Source organism: Rattus rattus, chromosome 15 (assembly GCF_011064425.1).
Source record: "Rattus rattus isolate New Zealand chromosome 15, Rrattus_CSIRO_v1, whole genome shotgun sequence".
Lineage (NCBI taxonomy): Eukaryota > Metazoa > Chordata > Mammalia > Rodentia > Muridae > Rattus > Rattus rattus.
In genome coordinates this window covers 60,511,563-60,533,372 of record NC_046168.1, presented here as the reverse complement: position 1 = coordinate 60,533,372, position 21,810 = coordinate 60,511,563, and the positions used below count along the sequence as shown (strand labels likewise).

At 35.7% G+C, this 21,810-nt stretch overlaps 1 protein-coding gene across 1 annotated transcript in view; it reads right to left on the bottom strand.

The window, feature by feature from the left end:
• The window catches only part of Dcc (DCC netrin 1 receptor), a 1,074,495-nt gene that overhangs the window by 138,436 nt on the left and 914,249 nt on the right, over positions 1-21,810 (bottom strand). Inside the window, exon 15 of the mRNA XM_032886223.1 lies at positions 12,998-13,192. Coding sequence (XP_032742114.1) covers positions 12,998-13,192 — 195 coding nt within the window. The remainder of the gene's footprint in view (positions 1-12,997; positions 13,193-21,810) is intronic.

The following is a 21,810-nucleotide window of genomic DNA, read 5'->3' as shown; positions in this document are numbered from 1 at the left end:
TTCACAATGCTATGAAAATGGTGATGATATTCTAGCAATAAATTGCACATTAAACTCCCCTGAACCAATATAGGCTATTGATGTTGCTTTGGGTTGCCTACTGGAAATTGGAGATAAATCTCTATTGCTGGAGACACACTTCTTTATAGGACTCTATAAAGAAGAGCTGGGTCCTTACTCCCAAGGCTCTTCTCCAAGGACTAGCTTTCACAGTACTGGAAGTTACTATGCAGCTTCCAAGGAAAGAGCACTTTCAATAGTCCTCCTCAGCCTGTGTACTAATACCAGCACAGCAAGATGTCCCTAACAGTACAATAGTGGCCTGTACATCTTGACAGTTAATTTACAGCCTCTGATGTATCAGAGCAGCTTTATCTCAGACTGCAAACTTAAAACAATCACCCACGATTATTGAGGCTATGGATTTCATGTAAGAACATTCTCCTCTCTATTTCCTAAACCAATTTTCAATGTGTACTTTTATCCCTGCATATAAGTGTAGTTCTCAACCCTCATTAAAGCTTCTTTCTATAGTGTGCAGATACCGTTACAAAAATAAACAACTGGTCATACTGTTGAGAACAACTGACCATTAGGCACCCAAATTTAACTGACACATCTACAACCCCCAACTCCTACGTATGTATATGCTTGGGCCAGAGCATGGCTCTATTAGGAGCCTTGTTGGAATAGGTGTGTTACTTTGGGAATGAGCTTTAATACCCTGGTCCTAGCTGCTTAGAAGTCAGTCTTCTACTAGCACCTTTCAGATGAAGATGTAGAACTCTCAGCTCCTTCTGCACCATGTCTGCTTGGATGCTGCCATGAACCCACCTTGATGATAATGGACTTAATCTCTGAACCTGTAAGCCAGCCCCAATTAAATGTTGTCCTTTATAAGAGTTGCCTTGGTCATGGTGTCTGTTCATAGCAGTAAAACCCTAACTAAGGTATAGATTCCCTAAACCTTAAGAAGAAGTAGAAAGATTGCAAGTGCCCATAAGACCAGAAAGACTTTTTGCAAATTAGATCTTCTAAACATGATAGGAAAGCTACACCCATGAAATCTCAACACAATGCCTGCCAAAAAAAAAAAAAAAAAAAGACCTGAATAATGACACCAGTTGCCATATCAAAGAAGATAAGGGAAACTTCATGGAAAAAACAGTTCTATATGAAGGGTTGCAAGAATTAATGACTGCCAAAGGGAAGAATTTGTTTTCTCCAGGGACGAGTGTGCCCCCAAATTAATTGGATTATACAATACAAAGTTGTCAACCCCAAAAAAAAAAAAGAAAAAAAAAAAAAAAAAAAAAAGCAAAGAAAAGCCAAAAATAAACTTATTTGGCTGTCTCTCTCTCTCTCTCTCTCTCTCTCTCTCTCTCTCTCTCTCTCTCTCTCTCTCTCTCTGTCTCAGATTCATGGGGTTCCTGTGAATCTAATAGAGAACAGGGGAAACGGGTAAGGAGATGAAGGGGGAATTCAATAATAAGACATTAATTAAGATAATTTTTTTTCGCTTAAGAGCTAACCCATGTACTTATGACCTTTATGTTGTGGGATGGCTTAACTCCTGACCCAAGATTCCACTGCCTTTGAAGATTCTTATTTTTAAGTATTTAAATAAAATACAAAAATATATTTATATAATAGCTAGGTATAGTTCATCATATCTTCAATCCCAGCAGTTAGTAGTCTGGTGTAGCCCAGATTTGGCTATAGAGCAAAGGCATGTTTCATAACAAACAATATGCAAAGTTCAATGAAAGTACTTCTCACTAATATATTTTACTTAATCGTTACAACACAAGGCTAATTATTAGACACACATCATGAGATCTAGAATAGCTGTGGAATAAAAAAAATTCCAAGCATCTCAAGGGGTTGTAGTTTTCAACCTTCTCCAAACAGTTCTCACATTTTCTCTCTATCCATTATTCCTGATTTTTTTTTTTTTTTACGAACTTGTATTCATGGCTCAATGGGTTTATTCACTAGACCTTCAGCTTCCCTTGTTTCTCCTTGACTGCACAGTCCTAGATACCTTATTTCACGTTTTTACCACCAGAGTGAATTTGACCCAGACTTTTAGTAAACACTTTCCTGCTTTCATCGTGAATAAAGTTCTTCTAAAAATCTCATATCAAAGTCGCATTTCAAATTACAAACGCACAAAGCAGAAGAGATACAAAGTGTTGTGTTTCCTTTACTCTTTGCAAGAGATATATCTATTTTTTTTTCTATTGAAGAGATATGCATTTAGAAGCCTGGGCTATGCCTGACAACAGCATGTGTTAGGCTTCTCAGTGCTCGATACTCTCCTCTGTGTGGTGTGCATCCTTAACGTCGTTCAGTACATAATTTTATATAGTCAGGTTGGCAAAATACAAATGGTTATCTTTTAGCACCCATCTTCCTCCTAATTAAGCAATAGTCTGGGGGGGGGAAGAAGCTGACCCATTTAGTGTTTGATTAATCGTTACTAAGTGGACAAAACAAATCTTAAAATAATACTGAGTCAAATAATAATGTGTGTTCTTTGTTGATTTTTATACACATATTTAAGATAAAAGTCGAGTATGACAGAACCTTTGAATTTTTTAGAAATTAGCTATATATATATATATATTAGATTCCACATTCTTTTCTCATAAAGAATGTAAAAATTATGCCTATATTTTAATGTCAGGGAGACACAATAAGAACGCATTAAAAGAACTAAATAAATTACTGGTGTCAATGTGAGAATGAGCAGTTATTTCCTGTATAAATGAAAAAAAAATATAAAAATGAGTTGCCGTTCTTCTAATCTGCTTTCCATAGCTTTAATACATGCCTCTCCAGTGGCCCGCTCTGGTCTCACAATCTACAACAGCATTTTCTATTGCAGAACTGAAAATCCATTTTGAATACGAAATTTAAGGATAAATAAGTAAGGATATCTTCTTCCCTCCTTGTTTCCTCTACCATGAAATGACTTATTTTTACTGAGCCTCTAGAGTCACGATTTTATACGTCAGGTAAGAAAAAAAATAACTTTCCATAATTATTCTTATACCCTTTTCCAAAAATACGAAGCAGAATTTTGTTAACCAACACCTATAATGCACTTCATTTCAAAATAATAAAATGTCTACCCCACGGCGCTCATTCATTTTTTATTCATGTATGTTGACTATTCTTGGGACTACTAAAGTGAATTGATTTTTCTTATTTAAAATGTTTGCATGTCATAGACTCAAAACTTTTATATTATATGCATGAAGAAATTTTTTTTGATGGGCACATGCTGAGCTTAACATGTAATTTATACTGAACTCACTGAGCTTCAAATGCACTCTGGGAGTTATAAAGGTTCATTTCTCCACAGGCGAAAAGACCCGTTTCTAAGAGCGTTCAAGTTAAATTTACTCCTGGAAAAAATGCAATATGACAGATTCATTCTTGATGAGATTAATGGTAGGGACCGAGAGATAAGTGTAATATACCTGGCCTCCGGTATTTTTGAAAAGCTGGAAAGTTTGGTACATTGATATAATAAGGGCTGATTTAACCATTATTTAAACGTAACCATTTTGAGTGAAATGAACTTCTAGAGACTGGATTTACTCTTAAATTTAGTTTAAAATAGGCATCTATTTCACAGTTTTGTGACGCTGGCTACTGAGCCATGCAGATCTATGACTCCTGAGAGAGATGAAAATCGCACGCACATTTTAATTTCTCATCTTTGGCCTGGACGTTCCAGAGTGCAACGGAAGGGTGGGAAAAAAACTAGAAAGTATCTGGAGCTTTCCGTCATCAGAGTCCACCGACAGAGCAGTGTGTGGTGACCAAAGAAAGCAGCCAGGAGTATGGGAAAGCACAAAGGGATGGGAAGTAGACTGGTGGGGCTGCAGGGGTTCTGTCTTCAGACCGCGTCTGAGTTGTTTTCAGTCACTGTGTGAGGAAGCTTTCACAGGGCTGGGACATAAACCACACAACAGGAGCAGAAGTAAAATTCTTAGCGCTCTCAGTAACCTGAGGGGAATCAGGAAGTCATAGGAATTTATCTTCATGATATTTGACACTAACCATTTAAGACAGGAAGGCAAAGAACAGAGTGGGCTTGGTTTCCAATATCTTCATCATAGAACCAAATTTACAGATATTAAAAAAAAACATCAAAATCTCTGATGACCAAAACATCACACACACGCACACACGCACACACGCACACACGCACGCACGCACGCACGCACGCACGCACATGCATGCACGCACACACGCACATTTAGGAAGCTCACATAATTTGCAACCCCTAACAAAAAGTAACTCATCCTGAGGATGACTTAACAGAAAGAGGTTCTGGGGAAAGTGCGGAAAAACTAATCTGGGGGGAACCACTAAAAATATAAATCATGTTATGTATACTGAAGACTGCTCAAGACCCAGCACTTTAATTAAAATTTCAAACATGAAGACTGAACGTGATTGTTGGGAGGAGGGCAGCAATGGGGGGAGGATGGGGAGGGGAACACCCATAAAGAAGGGAAGGGGAGGGTTAGGAGGATGTTGGCCGGAAACCAGGAAAGGAATAACACTCGAAATGTAAAATAAAAAAAATACTCAAGTTAAAAAAATAAAATAAAATAAAAAAAGCAGGTCAAATACCTGCAAAATCAAAAAAAAAATAATAATGGCCAATAAATTTAAAATCGATTATACAGTAAAAGGTAATAAATATAAATGCAAACAAATCTGTAATGTGATAAATGGAAGTAAGTAAAAAGCAGCAATAAAAAAATGGCAAAATATGCCACAAAAAACCAAAACAAAACAAAAAAACCAAAAATGCCCCTCGCAGAGCCAGTGTACAGTATGCTGGGCACTGATAAGGTTAGGTAGTTTTTTATTACCCAGTCAGTGAAGTAAGGTAGACAACAAAAACCTCGCTGGCTTTAAACACAATAGGAATTCTGCCCCAGATAACACAGACATCAAAACACTACCACAAAAAGGCAGAGAGATGGAAGATGAAGAGAGTTTCTTAAAGCACTGGAATAGTCCTATAACCTAAGTCACTTGAAAAGGAAAAACTACGATTTGAGTATAATTGACAATGTTGATAAATCCCCCAAATTTAAAGAGCATGTATATATGTATACATAGTTCACGGATAAAATCAATAAAAGGGAAAACAATCTTCTAAGCTAAAAAAGAAAGAAACTAACCCACATGTTATGTATAGAGGTACAAAAATGATTGAATTATTTTTTCCTTGCGTCTAGGTCTGTTTGGAAAGTAACAGATTAATATCCTTTATCTCCTATCAATAAGGAATCCTCTATGAGTTAAAATACACACATTTATAAGGTAGAAAAACAAAAAATGTGCAAGGAGCATTATGTCAACACTGACATACAACTGTATTTATCATTAGTAGTAGTATTAATATCAAAATATATTTTAGAATATGGATATTATCATTGTCATGATAATGTAGGATGGTTTAGAGATGGAAAATTGAGTAATTCAATGGAAAGGAAATATAATTCTAAACAATTAAGCATCTGATGCCTTCAAAGCTTCAAAATACATGGAGCAGAACTTGATAGAAATGAAGGGAAAAATGCTTGGATTTACTGGCGTAACTGCTTAATAAAGCAAAATGCCTGAGTCTTTTGCTTTTGCTTTTTGTTCCCCACAGTTAGCTCCAAGCATAGCCCATGGGATAAAATAATATATTTTATGTCTAAGCCCCAGCACTCATCCAAAAAATAAAATAAAAATCTATGGTTTATGCTACTTAAGAATATTTAGGATTAACATCTTATGCCACTATATTATATTATATTATATTATATTATATTATATTATATTTTTCTGGGTGAACTTTCAGGCTTTAATTTCCCAGAAACACCTTGATTTTTTCATGTGGGAAGCGTCTCTTCACATGATCTGCCTGATTTTACCATTCGCATCTCTAGGAGCCAGGTCTTTATTATAATCTCCATTTAGTATATGGGTAAACACTGACTATAACTTATTTACTGATGAATATGAAAAATCATAATCAATAGTCATAAATATATGGCAATGTTTATTTATTGTATAAATTAAGTTTAATGTAAATGTATACATTTAAACGTGTATATTTTGTTGTATATTATATATATTTACATTAAGAACAACTTTTACTTTCCTTATTTTATTGTTTCTTTCTTTTTTTTTTCCTTCATTTTGAGAACCTGAGTGATACCTGCTACTGGGGGAGATGAATAAATAAATTGTTTATGTTTCATAGACCTTGGCGAAAAATACACTAAATAGCTAGCTACCTGTCTGAACATACTGAGGACTGGGGATGGGGTCGGGATTGTTTTAACCCAAATAAGACATTTTCTAGAAAACTGCAAAAGATGTAAGAAACATTTTATTGTTTGAATGCTGGAACCTAAACTGGGAGGAAGAATCAACCACTGAGTCTTTTATAGGGTCTTGAATGGAGGAGAGAAATAATCACTTATTCCTTTGTATAGAGAATAAAGATTATATATATATATATATATATATATATATATATATATATATGGAGAGTGAGAGATATTTCTCTCCAATGAGATGATCTTTTCTCCTCTTGTTCAATAATAGAATTCATCTTTTGTAATGTATTTTTCCAAATAGCTTTAAAAAATTCACCAGGTATAAGACAATGCACCTGCTTTGGACCTGGGAGAGTGGAGAGTGAGAAAGGAGGTACAAATAGACTGAATGCATTATTAATGAATCATCACGCAGCTGTCCTTAAAGGACTGCCTGAAAATGCCTAGGCGTTTAGGAGAAACTAACCAGGAAAGGAAAGGGAAGATAATAGCCCTTCTTCTTCTTGTATTCAGAGGAGTGATCTTATGGCCTGACATTTTCTTATCCCTTGTCACTCCTCCCTGGGCAAGCGGTGCTCTTGGTGAACAAGAGGAGTTCTCTTACCCAGGATGTTATAATCAGTATGTGATTATATTTAAAACAGTGACTTTATATTTTTGTCATTCACATGGACTAAAAATATCAATCCAGAATTCTTCTCGTCAAAAGGAAATGCAGCGACAAAGTGTGGAGCAGAGACCGAAGGAAAGGCCATCCAGAGACCACCCCACCTAAGGATTCATCCCATCTGCAGACACTAAACACAGACACTATTGCTGATGCCAAGAAGTGCTTGCTGACAGGAGCCTGATGTAGCTGTCTCCTGAGAGGCTCTGCCAGAGCCTGACAAATGCAGATGCGGATGTATGCAGTCAAACATTGGACTGAGTGCAGGGATCCCAATGGAGAAGTTAGGGCAAGGACTGTAGGAGCTGAAAGGGTTTGCAACAGCACAGGAAGAACAAGGATATCAACCAACCAGACCCTCTAAAGCTCCCAGGACTAAACCACCAACCAAAGAAAACACATAGGGACACATGGTTCCAAATGGATATGTAGCAGAGGATTGCCTAATCTGGTATCACTGGGAGGAGACCCCTTCTTCTTATGGGAAGTTTGATGACCCAGTGTAGAGGAATGCTATTGTAGGGTACTGAGTCAAGGAGTGGGTGGGCAGTTGATGGAGCACCCTCATAGAGGCAGGGGGGAGATGGGAGGAAGAGGGGCTTTGTGGAGGGGAAACCGGGAAGGGGGTTAACATTAGAAATGTAAATAAATAAAATAACCAATAAAAATGAAAAAGGCTACTGTACTGTATTTTATTCAGGGCAATTAATTTCAATAATGAATGAACTTATATAATAATATGTATTTCCTGTATCTGAGTTAAAAAATCACTCAAGCTCAACTATTTAAAAATTACTCTATTACAAATCTATAAGTAATACACAAAATTCTGTCTTAATTACACACACACACACACACACACACACACACACACACACACACACGCACATTTCAATTAAAATTGAAATGCTTCCATGGTTACTATCTCATCTAAGGTGCATGAAGAGATTGTAGGATAAGCATACTGTGCCTTCTAGAAGAGACAAATAGGACACAGATTATGGAAAAAATATGGGAGAAAATAATCCCTGTTCCATGAATGACCCATTACAAATAGACCTAAATTTCATGGTTCTAGGCTATGTGAGTCATCTTAAATATTTGATTAAATGGTAAAAATTAAAATATTTCTGAGTAAAATAATATTGATATTGTTTGACCAGCAGTGCACCATTGAAGTGATAACAGAAAGGACGAGAACAATAATTGAGAAAAACTTATTTCTGATAAATAGTTAAAACCCTTTAAGAAGGGATGTGAACTGAATTGCAATCTGGAAGTTTTAAATACAAAGCTTTCTAGCTTTAGTATAATGTAAGATTCTAAGAATACCATTTTCCTGTACCTCTCTGTTGATCAATTGTGCTATAAGATTTCCATCTGATGTTATAAAAATGTGAATGTTTGACACAGTCAACTAGTATTTTAATAATACGCTTAAGCCTACTGTGGCTATGTTAGTAATAAATAGAACAGAAGAGTAATAAATAGCAAAAGTCCTACATTATGGGGATAAATTGCAAGGAGACATTTAGGGAACAGACATAATTTAGTCTTTAGTCATAAAAGTTGTAACTTTATTGATTTAACAACTTTCCAAGGTAATTTTGGTGACTACTTCGATATCCAGAGAGATATTTATCAGAAAACTTAGGTAATACCTTGGCGATCTAAAACTTACACTCAGAGTGTGCTTTCAAATTCAAACTGGCATGTATGAAAAGTTTAGAATCTGTATAATACATATTGTATTTAAATGAATATTGACTAAAAATTTATATTATGTTAATCTATAAAATAAGTCTCAACAATTTTAAAAGGACTGTTGTAAATGAGTATGTGTTTTATACATGCAAATATAAAAATATAAATGAATAATATAAAAGCTCAAAACTCAAACTATGAAACTCTAAATAACTGTCCAAGGAACAGTAAGAACATATAATATGAATTAGAATATGTTTGTAATAACTCATTCTGAGGCCAATAAATATTAACAAATTGAAAATAGAAAAAGAGAATACAAGAGCATTGCTGTCAAGTATAACCATTAAATATAAAACCAAATAAATATATAAATAATGACAAATCAAAACTAATTATACAATAAAGGGACAATAGTTACTTTATATGAGACATCCAGGTTTAGCTTCCCTTCAAAACTGAATTTAAGGGCTGGGGAGATGGCTCAGTGGGTAAGAGCACTGACTGCTCTTCCAGAGATCCTGAGTTCAATTCCCATCATCCACATGGTGGCTCACAACCATCTGTAGTGGGATCTGATGCCCTCTTCTGGTGTGTCTGAAGACAGCTACAGTGTACTTATATACATAAAATAAATCTTTTAAAAAAGTGAATTTAATTTATCATACTAAAAATAAAAATAGATCATTTTAAGAGGGAAAAACCACTTTACAAGCATTCTAAAAACGTGTTACTAAAATTGCCTGAAAGCGAGGAATGTGTAGCCTTTCTTACATGTCAGATAAATGACATATTTAAGACTCCAGGACCAATTTCATGGCAAATACTGAAAATTTCCCCAAGATCAGAAATTATCCAAAAATGCTTGCATCTGGCACTTTACACTTCACTGATCTTCCTATTTCAATAAAGCAGGAGGTCTCAGGAACTATACAGCTAAGTGTTTTCTCATTTCTTTCTACTGCTTAAGTAGGAAATTCCATAGCATCTACAGAGTTGATAGAACAGGTGAATTAAACAGGTATAGGATGTACAGTTAATGTTATGAAATTTGTGCTTTCACACTAAATATTCCAAAACTGATTTAAATCACAATCCCACTTAAAACTTTCCAAAACATATTTGGTAGGGATAAGTCCAACGGAAGCATTTGCTATCTTTCTAATATTTAAACAATAAGGGAAGAGCTTTAAAAGAAATATTACACATTAATATCAGTTTTTAAAATTCAGAAATAAATACTTTAAATGTATAGCTTATTATATACCAATAGGTACAGTGTGTGTGTGTGTGTGTGTGTGTGTGTGTGTGTAATGATGAATAGATGTGACAATCTGTATATAGTCCTTTACAAAATAAGTTGGTCTAATGTAATTAAATTCAAAGCATGCATATCTCATTATGAATGTATATTACACCTGACACAACAGCTCCTTAGTCAACAAAGTAAAATGTCACTGGGTTAACTATAAATATCTGGTGGAAAAATCGTTAATGAGCCTGTTCACTTATTCAAGACATGTTAATCATTTTGATCAGGTAATAGTAAATATTTTTTCAAATGATATTATATTTCCAGCAGCAAGGTAGGTTATGCAGCCCTTTATATAAATATGAAATAATTATTAAGCATAAAAAACACTGTTCTTAATTTTTGATTCTCCTGTAAGAGAACAGGAGGAGACTTTTCTGCTGGTGATAAAGCAAGTAGTTATCATGAAGTCGAAAACACAAATTTGATACTTGAAGTTAGGGCTAAATTATGCCTAATTATTTAAGAGTTTTCTTAATGTTTAAGTATGTAACTATTGTGCGGTACTTATAATTTTTTATTTACTTGAAGATTGAATATGGTACGGAAATTGTAAACAGTATACCTTATGAACAAAATCTCTTTTCAATAAAAGAAAAAAATAAAATGGCAGTTTATCCCAAGAAAAATAGATATTACACAATTTTGTGGTTTTAATACTGGAAATATTATACACGTGTCTCTACCTAAATGATTCCATGATAACTGCTAACGATTAATGTTGATTAACCTAGGTTGTCTATCTCATTGATACTTAGGATATTGCTAAAGCTTACTTCTACTGTGAGAGGAGGGTTTTTCTCGATAAGATAAAGAACAGAAGACAAGGCCTAACTGTAGGCAGAAATGTCCCATCAGTGGGAAACCAGGTAGAATATAAGAGACATGGATACTTGCTTTCTGCTTCTGTGATGAAACTGCTCTCCTGATGTTCTTCAACACAGTAATGTGCCCAACTCCTTGCAACTGTCATCAACCCTGTGTGGTTGGCTGAGGTATTTTGTTACAGGGACTTAACAATTATTTTCATGTTTAACATCATAAAAGAAGACATTAGTGATTTCATCCTGGAGTCTGTGGACAGACATGAATCTTTGCAGAAATTACAAGTTGATCCATATACTCCTATTTATATAATCACACACACCCTAGTGAAAACCAACTGCATATTCTTTAATTTGATATTTATATCAACGTTTATATTTTATGATTTCCTTAAAAGTATGCCATGTGGGAACGTGTGTACATATGTGTGGGTATCTGTTTGTATGTTTATGTGTTCATCTGAGTGTCTGTGTGTGCATGTATAAGTGTCCATGGGTGTGGCTCTGTGCTTTTGTGCGTGTGTGTCTATACATAGGAATTATTTATCCAAATAAGCTGTAAAATACAAAATTCATGAGTAAAGTTGAACTCTCACTCGTTCTTTCCTCCTAGTCATGGCTTTGCTATGGATGTACACCTCAGCCTTTCTCTTTGTTCTTTAGACCACACCTTAAGAAGATTTTCTTCATCTTGATTAGCATTTAGGGAAAGCAGCAATGTTAATTACACAATATGGTAAACTTTCATTATCATTCCCATGTCTTCGTAATAAAGAAAATCATGAAAGGACACAGTGCAAACATGGAGTTTTTCTTTCCAGCCTTGCTTGTTTTGCAATGCATTTATTCTTGCTGCCAGGAGCTCGTGCATGCTAACCTGCCTTGTCTGGTTAGTAGAATAAAGATGCCCTGTCAGAGACGGTGTATTCTGAATAATGGATAACTGAGAGTCCCCTGACACAGGTTTGACGGCCATAAAATATGAGCTTTGTGATTGCCCTCATATTCAGACCCTGAAGCTGACTGGGGGAATATTATTTTAAATGCCAAACTAACTCTAATTGTGGCCAGTTTCAGTAGGTGATTCTCTCATTAGTGTTTGGAGCAATTACAGAGAAAATGGATTGGTGCAATTTTATTTCTGCATTGATAGAATCTATTCTTACGACCGCATTTTAGCTATTCAGATTCAAATCAGGCTTCTCATCACAAATGTTCTGTTTGCGAGGGACACTGCAAATGACGAGAGCTTCCCACCCCTAATCAAGTTTCATTTCCAGAGAGGTCAAAGCATTTCACTGCCAGTAACATGGTTTTAAATCAACAGGTAGAATGAACTTACCTTTTACTTTGTGACAATTACTTAACTTATTGGCATCCTGATATATTATTTATCACTTCCCTCTGCTAATGATACGAATCCTTAGCACACCATAGAAAATCAGCATAAAATGAACTGAAGGTTTATACACACAGCTGACCTTATACAAGAGCACAGCAGAAGCATTGGATTCATGCAAATATGAAGCCAACTCTGACAAGAGATTTGGATTATGAAGGAAAGAAACACATACAGAAGAGATTTACTGCCTTGATTGGAAATTCTTCTTTTCATCACATGTTACAATCATAATGACATAGCCACAATGCTTTTTCTACAGATGTTGAAGGCAAACAAGTCACTGTGATTGGACAACTAAGATTTAAAAAAGAATTAACAGAAGCCTTCCTTGCAGGTACCATGAAATTTAAAATGCATTATCTTGCATTTACAAGAATGAGGAAGATTACAGATTTTCAAGGATGGTCAGAAAAAGAAAAGTTACTCAATGCAGTTGTAAGCCTTAAGCATATAATGAAAGGGTTCATTCTATGAGAGCTCTCTAGAGCAGAATGCCTACATAGAATAGAGGGAGGATAGACAGAATGTGTATGTGTGGATATGAGCTTCTGTGTGTGTGTGTGTGTGTGTGTGTGTGTGTGTGTGTGTGTGTGTGTGTGTGTAGAGTGACTTAACTAATCCATGGTACATGCTGAAATCATAATATACGAGCCAAGTTTATGAGAAATAAAATAATGGATAATAACCCACTTTCTTCTGTTAGAATAAACTGGAGTTACTCACCCAGCCTCTCGATGGAATAGTACCGCTGCTTACTGTCCACACGCACTGTCTCAGCATAAGGGCTGCCAACACCATATCCGATAATATAGCCTCTCACCACGATGTTTGGATTGAGAGGTGGAGTCCAACTCATGATGATGCAGTTTGTCTGGGGCCTCACATGGAGAGAACTTGGCTGGTCAGGAACTTGAGACTCTAAGATCAAAAGACATATCATATCATATCATATCATATCATATCATATCATATCATATCATATCATATCATCAGCAAGCCTCATTGCCAAGTAAACAAAACAGCAAATATTGCACACAGATGCAATTTTTGGACCAGTTGTTATCCAGAGTGCTTGTCACTTAGTACCCCCTACATTTTCCATGTTGTTACGGGATTGTGTGTGTGTGTGTGTATGTGTGTGTGTGTGTGTGTGTGAGCATGTGTGTGTGTGTGTATGTGTGTGTGTGAGCATGTGTATGTGTGACTGTGTGTGTGTGTATGTGTGTGTATGTATCTGTGTGTGTGAGCGTGTGTGTGTGAGCATGTGTATGTGTGAGCATGTGTGTCTATGTGTGAGCGTTTGTGTGTGAGCGTGTGTATGTGTGAGCATGTGTGTGTGTGAGCATGTGTGTGTGTGTGAGCATGTGTGTGTGAGCATGTGTGTGTGTGTGTGTGTGTGTGTGTGCGTTTGTGTGTGAGTGTGTGTGTGTTTGAGCGTGCGTGTGTGTATGTGTGTGTGAGCATGTGTGTGTGAGCATGTGTTTGAGCGTGTGTGTGTGTGAGCATGTATGTGTGTGTATCCACATGTAGATCCTACCAGAGGTAGGTATTTGTTGTCTCCCTTTATAGATTTCCACCAGATTTTTTTTCCAGAGTTGAGGACTGAACCCAGGGCCTAGCGCCTTGCGCTTGCTAGGCAAGCACTCTACCACTGAGCTAAATCTCCAACCCTCCACCATCTTTTTAAATGAAAGTTTTTCTCACGGAACCTGCTCTTCACTCAGCACTGGGCTTAGAAAATGAATGAAAATCCAGCTCCTCGGGTATACTCATCCAAACTCAGATTTTCATGCTTGCCTAGCAGCATGCTACTGACCAAACCATGTCTCAGGCCATGTCAAAGAATTTATTGAGTTTTATTCAATGTACTTTAATCATACTCTCCCACACATAATTTCTTAAACATTAGTTTTTTTGCAGACACATATAGTATTACGCATCTTTATTTTAATAATTTTTTGGGGTAGGTTGACATCCCACAGACAAAACTCTGACCCATAATTGTTCCTTTATGAAAGGACTGCAGGGGGGTCAGTCCTTTTTTTTTGTTCTTCACACATTTCAGTAATACAATGAAAAATGAAGGCAAACAAAATAACTGAAAATAAAGGAAAATGAAAAAAAAACTGTCTTGTCCAAGAATTAGCTACTCAATTTAAACAAAAAAATCACGAGTATCTGTACCTATTCTGTTTATAGAAATTATTAGAGAAGGTGGGATAGACTGCTTAGCTCTTCATAACTTGTATCGCACCGATGAAGGAATGTGCTTAGGTTCTCAGAAAACAGGGTTAAGTGGCTCATCCCATGAAATTCTGAACACATTTTTGGGGCTCAGTGAACTCCCACAAAAATGAACATATTTCCAATCTCCTATATTAAAAAAAAGTCATAGTAAAGTATTTTAATGAGAGGAATTGTGAAGGTGAACAAGATCAGGTTGTGACCTGTTCAGCATGACTCGGAACGTATGTGGCCCATTGTTTGTTGACTATGTTAAAATAAGGTGCCATTAAAGGAAAGGAGACAGCCTCTGAGATGAAGAAATCTAGACTCAGATGTTGGGAGAGTTTGTTTTTACCCCATGTTCTATTGTTCATTCGATTCATAGTCCTAATTAAATGGATATGCCAGATAGTGCCGAATCCAAGCTAAGAAATAGCTAAGATTCTATTCCACACTAGATCTAGCTATAAGACTGTAGAAACTTACTTGTAAGCCTCTGTTCCCTGAGATGTATAATGAAGATAAAGTTAGGAACAATTTCATAGCGTATTGAAAAGGCTTAATGAGAGATAATGTGTCAAAATCTTGTTATGAGGAGTAACTAAGTTCTCAAGTGATATTGGATATTAGTGAATGTCTATAAACCTCTAACATTTTTTTCTGTTAAAGAGACAGTATACAGCAATAATGAATTTTATTACTAAATCGACACGATTGTTACATTTCGATGTTACAACAGGGTGATGTTAACATCATAATCTTGAAATATGACTGTATGTATTCCTAAAAGGCACTGATAATTGTTCAATTAATATACACATTTATTAAGCATCTCATGTGTTTGGAATATAGGTCTTCTGTTTTGTTTTTATTATTTAGGATTTTTATTTTTATGAATAAAATGTCATGATCCAAAACAACTTGTGGAGGCAAGGGTTTATTTCAGATTATAATTCACATGGCACTCTGAGGGTACTCAGAGCAGGAAGAGGGCATAGAGAGTAGTGCTCACTGGTATTACTTATTCAATTTGTCGTCTTCTACACCCTAGGACCACTTGTCCAGGGCTGGCACTGCTTGCAGTGAGCATGGCTGTCCCCACATTAATTCTCAATCAGGAAAATGCCTTACAGGCTTATCTATAGGGTAACCTTACAGAGTTGTGATTTCCTCTTCTGAGAGTCTACCCTGTGTCAAATTGACACCAAAACCAACCGTGACAATAGGACCATATATCTATGATAGAATATAGGACAAGTTGGAAATAGTAGACATACCCCCAAATCTTGAAATTTATAACTTAATGAGAAAAACATATATCTAAGAATATATTTACAGTAACTTATGATACGTATTTTGATTGGTTATTCATAGGCAATAAAGTATGATAAATATTTTGATAGAATACATACATACAGTATGTGGAAATTCAGTGAGGCTCTGTGAGAAATAAAAATAAGTGGCCACCCTGACTCTAATAGGCCAATAAATACTTCAATAAGGTTCCTGAAAATTAACAAGGTACTCAAAAATTGAGGTGATTTGAACCTCATTCAAACGGTAGTGTCCTTTATTCTTCTCTGTCTAAAAGTTTTGAATGTTAATAATCTTAAATAATTTGATTACTAGAGGTAGCACTAGAGTATCTTTCTTTTGTGATTTGATATCAAAAGAAAACCATACCCTTACACAGTAGTTTTAATCGTATTCTACTTGACATTTGCAGTGTTTATGGTGAAAGAAACAATGCTCTTCAGTTATGACAGTAGCTACCATATAAAAATTGTTCCAAGAGAGACAAAGGATGTGACATCAATGGAATTTTCTAAATATGATTGCATTGTTATGAAGATGTACTTTTGTGAGCAAGCAGGGACAACCTATTATTTGTCTTCCGTAAAGAAGACCCCTATATGATACATAAAAGCATCATAAAAATTATATTTCAAAATATGGATATAAACTGTTATGACAGAAACACAATGTTTGTAAAATATTTCCCTAGGTAAAGTAGTAAAAAAGATGAAATGGATGGCTTAATATTTTTGCAACCCCATTGGTATCGTCTTGCAAGTGACCTTGGATTGGTATATAGTTTATAATCCATTCTGTTTAAAATACTTTAAGTTTTAAAATAACTATTAAAACAAAACAACATGCTCAGTTTTATTTCTCAAAAGCTACTGAATGTCGCCAAGGCTTTCTGCATTTATGTTGTGTGTGTGTGTGTGTGTGTGTGTGTGTGTGTGTGTGTGTGCACATGCCCATGCATGTATGTATATTCAGGTATATAAGCTAAGCGTGTGTGTGTGTGTGTGTGTGTGTGTGTGTGTGTGTGTTTGTGTGTGCATATGTAAGCTAGATACTTACATAAAACTTATTCTTCCAGTACAGCTTCACTTTTCTTTTAGAAAGGGTCTCTAACTAATCCTGGAGCCACTATCTCACTAAGTAGGCTGTCCAGTGTGGTCCTGTGATCCTAGTGCCCCACCGCCCACTACCAGGATCAAAGACTCAGGCAGCTATGCCCATCTTTTTATGGGAGTGCAAGAGAGCAATATTCAGGCCCCAATGCATATGTACTGAGCCCTGTTTTGACTCCAGGATCCTGCATTCATTATGTTTTAATTTTTTTTTAAAAAATATTCAATTATTTGAAGGATAATAGTGAATATATTTTAGAATAAAAGAGAAAATATAAAATATTTCTAGAACCATAACTATTGCTTTAGCTTTCTACAAACCATAGAATGATTTCCCTGTACTGATTAAGTTAGAATCTTGAGAACATAATTACCAGAGTTATAGGAACACATGACAATGAATGTTTAACTGGTCCTTCAGGACCAGCTGGGGCTCCTCCTTATCCTCCCTTGAATTGAAATACTCTTAATCTTGTATACACTCAAGATGATTTCATCCTTATGAAAAACAAGATTGCAGATATAAGAGAATGTATGCCATTTTTCCATCTCTGTATCTCATAGATTTTTTTAAACCAAAAGTTAAGATGGTAAGTATAGAAAAAAAGAAATATATCGATGGACTCCAAGAATCAGGAAATCTGATCCATTATATATGGCTTCCTAGTCATAATACCTAAGAGAGTAAATTGTCCATAACTCATAACAGCCAATTCATACATACCTATCCCCCCCCTCTCTCTGCATGTACCAGGTCTCATTATAGATAGTTATGTGCCTCTATGTGGTTGCTGGGAATTGAACTCAGGACCTCTGGAAGAGCAGTCAGTGCTCTTAACCACTGAGCCATCTCTCCAGCTCCCCACCTACTCTCTTTTTTAGTATAAGGCAGGAATGACAATCTCCCAGTTATTCTTCAGAATGAACTTTCCCTCATACATTTTACCCCATAGATTATAAAAGCAGTTATTATTTCAGTGAGCTATAAAAAATTATTAATTCAATAATTTTTCAATAAAAGTATGTAACAAGAGCACCACTTGTTTGATATCCAATTTTCAAGTGTACTGTTTATATGTACTTGAAATGTTTGATAATTATCCCTAGGCATGTGAATGCATACATAAGGAAAGACAAGTTACAGAATAATTATTGAGATAATCTACATCTGAGGGGAATTACGTGTTACCAGAAATTCTCAAGTTTGTGATACTGAAGTGTTTTACCTACACCATGATCATGACAAGGAAGCCTGGAGCCATATTTAATGATGTCATGTTATTCTAGATTCTCTCTCTTTTTTAAAAGTATTTTATCATTTTTAGTTTATTTTTTTGTTTCTATAATATACATGTTGTCTTTGAATTATGGTTATAGGTTTCCAGGAATGAATAATGTTTAGGTAAGTAGCAATTGTGACCTGTTAGTCGCAAACCATCTTAAGAGGCCAATTCTAGAGGTAGATATTGTGTCAATGAATGGAATACAATTGAGTTTAAAAGAAAATCTGGAGACTTGATAAATACTTTTCTAACAGTTCAGTAAGTGATACCCAAAGATCTTTCCTTTTAGAATCTAAAATGAATGTTCATGAAGAGACAGTCTTGGAAATTTGTGACATTTGAAGAAATGAAAAACCCACTACAAAGACAGCTAAGGTATGTTCGTCCATGGTATTTGACAAAACCAAAGAAGCCTGAAGCATGGAGGGCTAGATAGAAAATTCAAGTGATGTAGCTAGTGAGAATGAAAAGCCACACAGTTACAAATCGGAATTTTCCCCAGAAAAATAATAGACATTATATATATATATATATATATATATATATATATATATATATATATATATATATATATATATATATATCCCATACCCATATTCATAGCAGCAATATCTACTTTGTTGACAATTGACCAAAAGTAGAAATAACACATGTCAATCAATGTTCGAATGTGTAAACCCAATATGACAAAGCCATTCAATAGACCACCCTTCACGTGCAAATATGGGTGAATTTAGTGAAGAAGTTAAATTATATAGCCACTGAGGAACAGAAATAATTCCATTTATTATTTTTAGTGCTAATATTGACAATGCTAAAGCCACTATGAACTGCATTTTTACTTCATTACTACATGCTTCTACCCCAGCCCAAGAATTCAATAAAATTTCTGGCATCCTTATAAGACCTCATTGTCTCCAAAACATTTTGTTCTGTGTTTTTTTTTGAAGATTTTCAACAGTTTCTTCATTAAGAGTTAACAGACTAACAAATATTGCATTTAAACCTAATAGTACAGAAACTTCACACACACACACACACACACACACACACACACACACACACACACACACACACACACCGTCAGTGTAAACAGAAATTGGAAGGAATGGGGTAATGAAGAGTGAAAGAGATAAAGAAATCTAGTGAACACTTAACATTACGTGAGATAGAAACATGCTGAATGGTGTTTCCTGACGAGAATTCAGGGCATAAACATTGATCTAACTAATATTTTCAATGGATTGCTTTATTAAATTTGAGGCAACACTGAGACAAAGCGCAAAAAGAACAAACTATCAAAAGGCTTTAGCCACACATTTGGGAAGCTGGGGTGAAGGCCTCTGAGACTGAAGGAAAGGCCATCCAGAGACTGCCACACATGGGGATCCATCCCATCTGTAGACATCAATCCCCCACACTATTGATGATGCCAAGAAGCCTGTGATGACAGGAGCCGGGTATGACTCTTCTCTGAGACGTTCTACTAGCAATGCAGATGCAGATACTTAACAGCCAACAATCAGACTGAACTGGGGAATCGTAACGGAAGAGCTAGGGGAAGGACTGATAGAGCTGAAGAGGGTTGTAACCCCATAGGGAGAACAATATCAACTAACCAGATCTTCCAGAGCTCCCAGGGACTAAAGCACCAACCAAAGAGTATACATGGAGGATCCATGGCTCCAGATACATTTGTAGCAGAGGATGGCCTTATTTGAAATCATTGAGAGGGGAGACCCTTGGTCCTGTGGAGGCTTGATGCTCCAGCATAGGGGGATGCTAGAGTGGTGAGGCAGGAGTGGCTGAGTGGTTGGTTGGTGAAGCACCCTCACAAAGGGAAAGGAATTAGAAGAGAGTGGGTGATGGGATAAGGGTTCTGTGGAGGGGTATCCAGAAAGGGAGATATCAGTTGAAATGTAAGCATAAGAAAAGAAGAAAAAGCATGCATTTATAGTCCTCTTTTTATAATGATGATGTAACCTTCAGGTATGCAAACAGATTGACAATTTTTAATGTAATGAAGAATGATAACGAGCTCTAACAGCTCCAGAAGGGCCTGCTGAAAGTCCATGACCATGGTATTCTTATAGTTCTGGAGGACACACCTCTCTGGGTACCATCTTAACCAGTTGGCAGGATAGCCAGCCTTCCCCAAATCATTTCCCCATCACTTTTCCTGTAGAAGTTATTATGTTTTTATACTTATCACTTAACACAACCATTCCATTGCTGTTTGTCTCATCAATTTTTATAAATTCTCAAACTCTTGCATCTAGAACAGTTCCTGGCACATAATGCTCAAACATATGGGTATTGAGACTGCATTTTCTATGTTAAACACAACTGTCATTTTAAATATATATCTATCATCACCACAATTTCATGTAACGGTCTCCACAAGATAAGAATTTTAAGGGAGAAAGAGAATCGTGTAGAAATGAAATATAAAAATACAGTCATTGGTGCTTTTGTTCTTCCCTTTCCTAGTAATCAGAAAGGGTTGTCTCTCCCAGCAGTATTTAATGAAAATGATCTGCTGTACACCGTCTGCTCGATATAGTGCTGCCAAGTAGGGTCAAGAAGATGATCCTTGGAAAAGTTCTCATTTGTTCTCCATTTAGTGTACTGCATTTTGCAGTCCCTTTCTTGGTAGAATTTTGTTATGGTCTTTGATAATCTATATTTCTATACACGAAATTACAAAAGCAAAATGTAATTGATATATCCATCCTCTGATATCTTCAGCATGATTAATACATACTAATGTGCTCATGTCCATTTGGAGGATTTCTTCATACACAGTAACATAGGACAGTTCATATATATATATATATATATATATATATATATATATATATATATATGTGTGTGTGTGTGTGTTTATATATATGTTTATAAGTATATATATATTTATATATGTGTGTGTTTATAAGTATATATATATATGTATGTATGTGTGTGTGTGTATGTATATACAAACTTTAATATAGTTTGTTTGTTCACCTCTGGATTCTACCATAGAGAATTTTTTAAATACTTAATGCCTATCACCTCCTCAGCTTCAATGCATTAATATCCTTTAAAAGTTATATACCACAAAATTCAGTCAGTGTTCCTCAGATGTGTGAGACTAAGCACATGTTAAGTTCCTTTTGCTACCATTCCCATCATCAAGCAGTAGAGTTGCAATGTGTTCCAAAGGTCCTCAGGTTGATCCATCATAGTCAGGCTAATTCCCTAAGCTCTGGGGCGTATTCCAAATGAGAAACACACAATTAAAATGCAAACCTAGCACTCACAAATGTAGAAGAAGAACGGCATGTTTCTCTGGGATGTGTTACCTCGCTAGGATGATTGTTGGAATGTAGAAATATTGGGATAAGTAGTGTTGAATTTCTTGAATAACTATCACTGAATACAATGTGTAAAATGTTAGCTGAGAAGACATTTATGGAAATACTAAGTGTAGCACACACATAATTGGTATTAGAAAAATTTAGCTATTATTTTAATAAGGTACTGAACAAAAACCTAAATGGAGATTGGAGGACTTCCTAATCTTTACCAAGTAGTGTGCTGAATTATAAATTGTTCAGTGTTT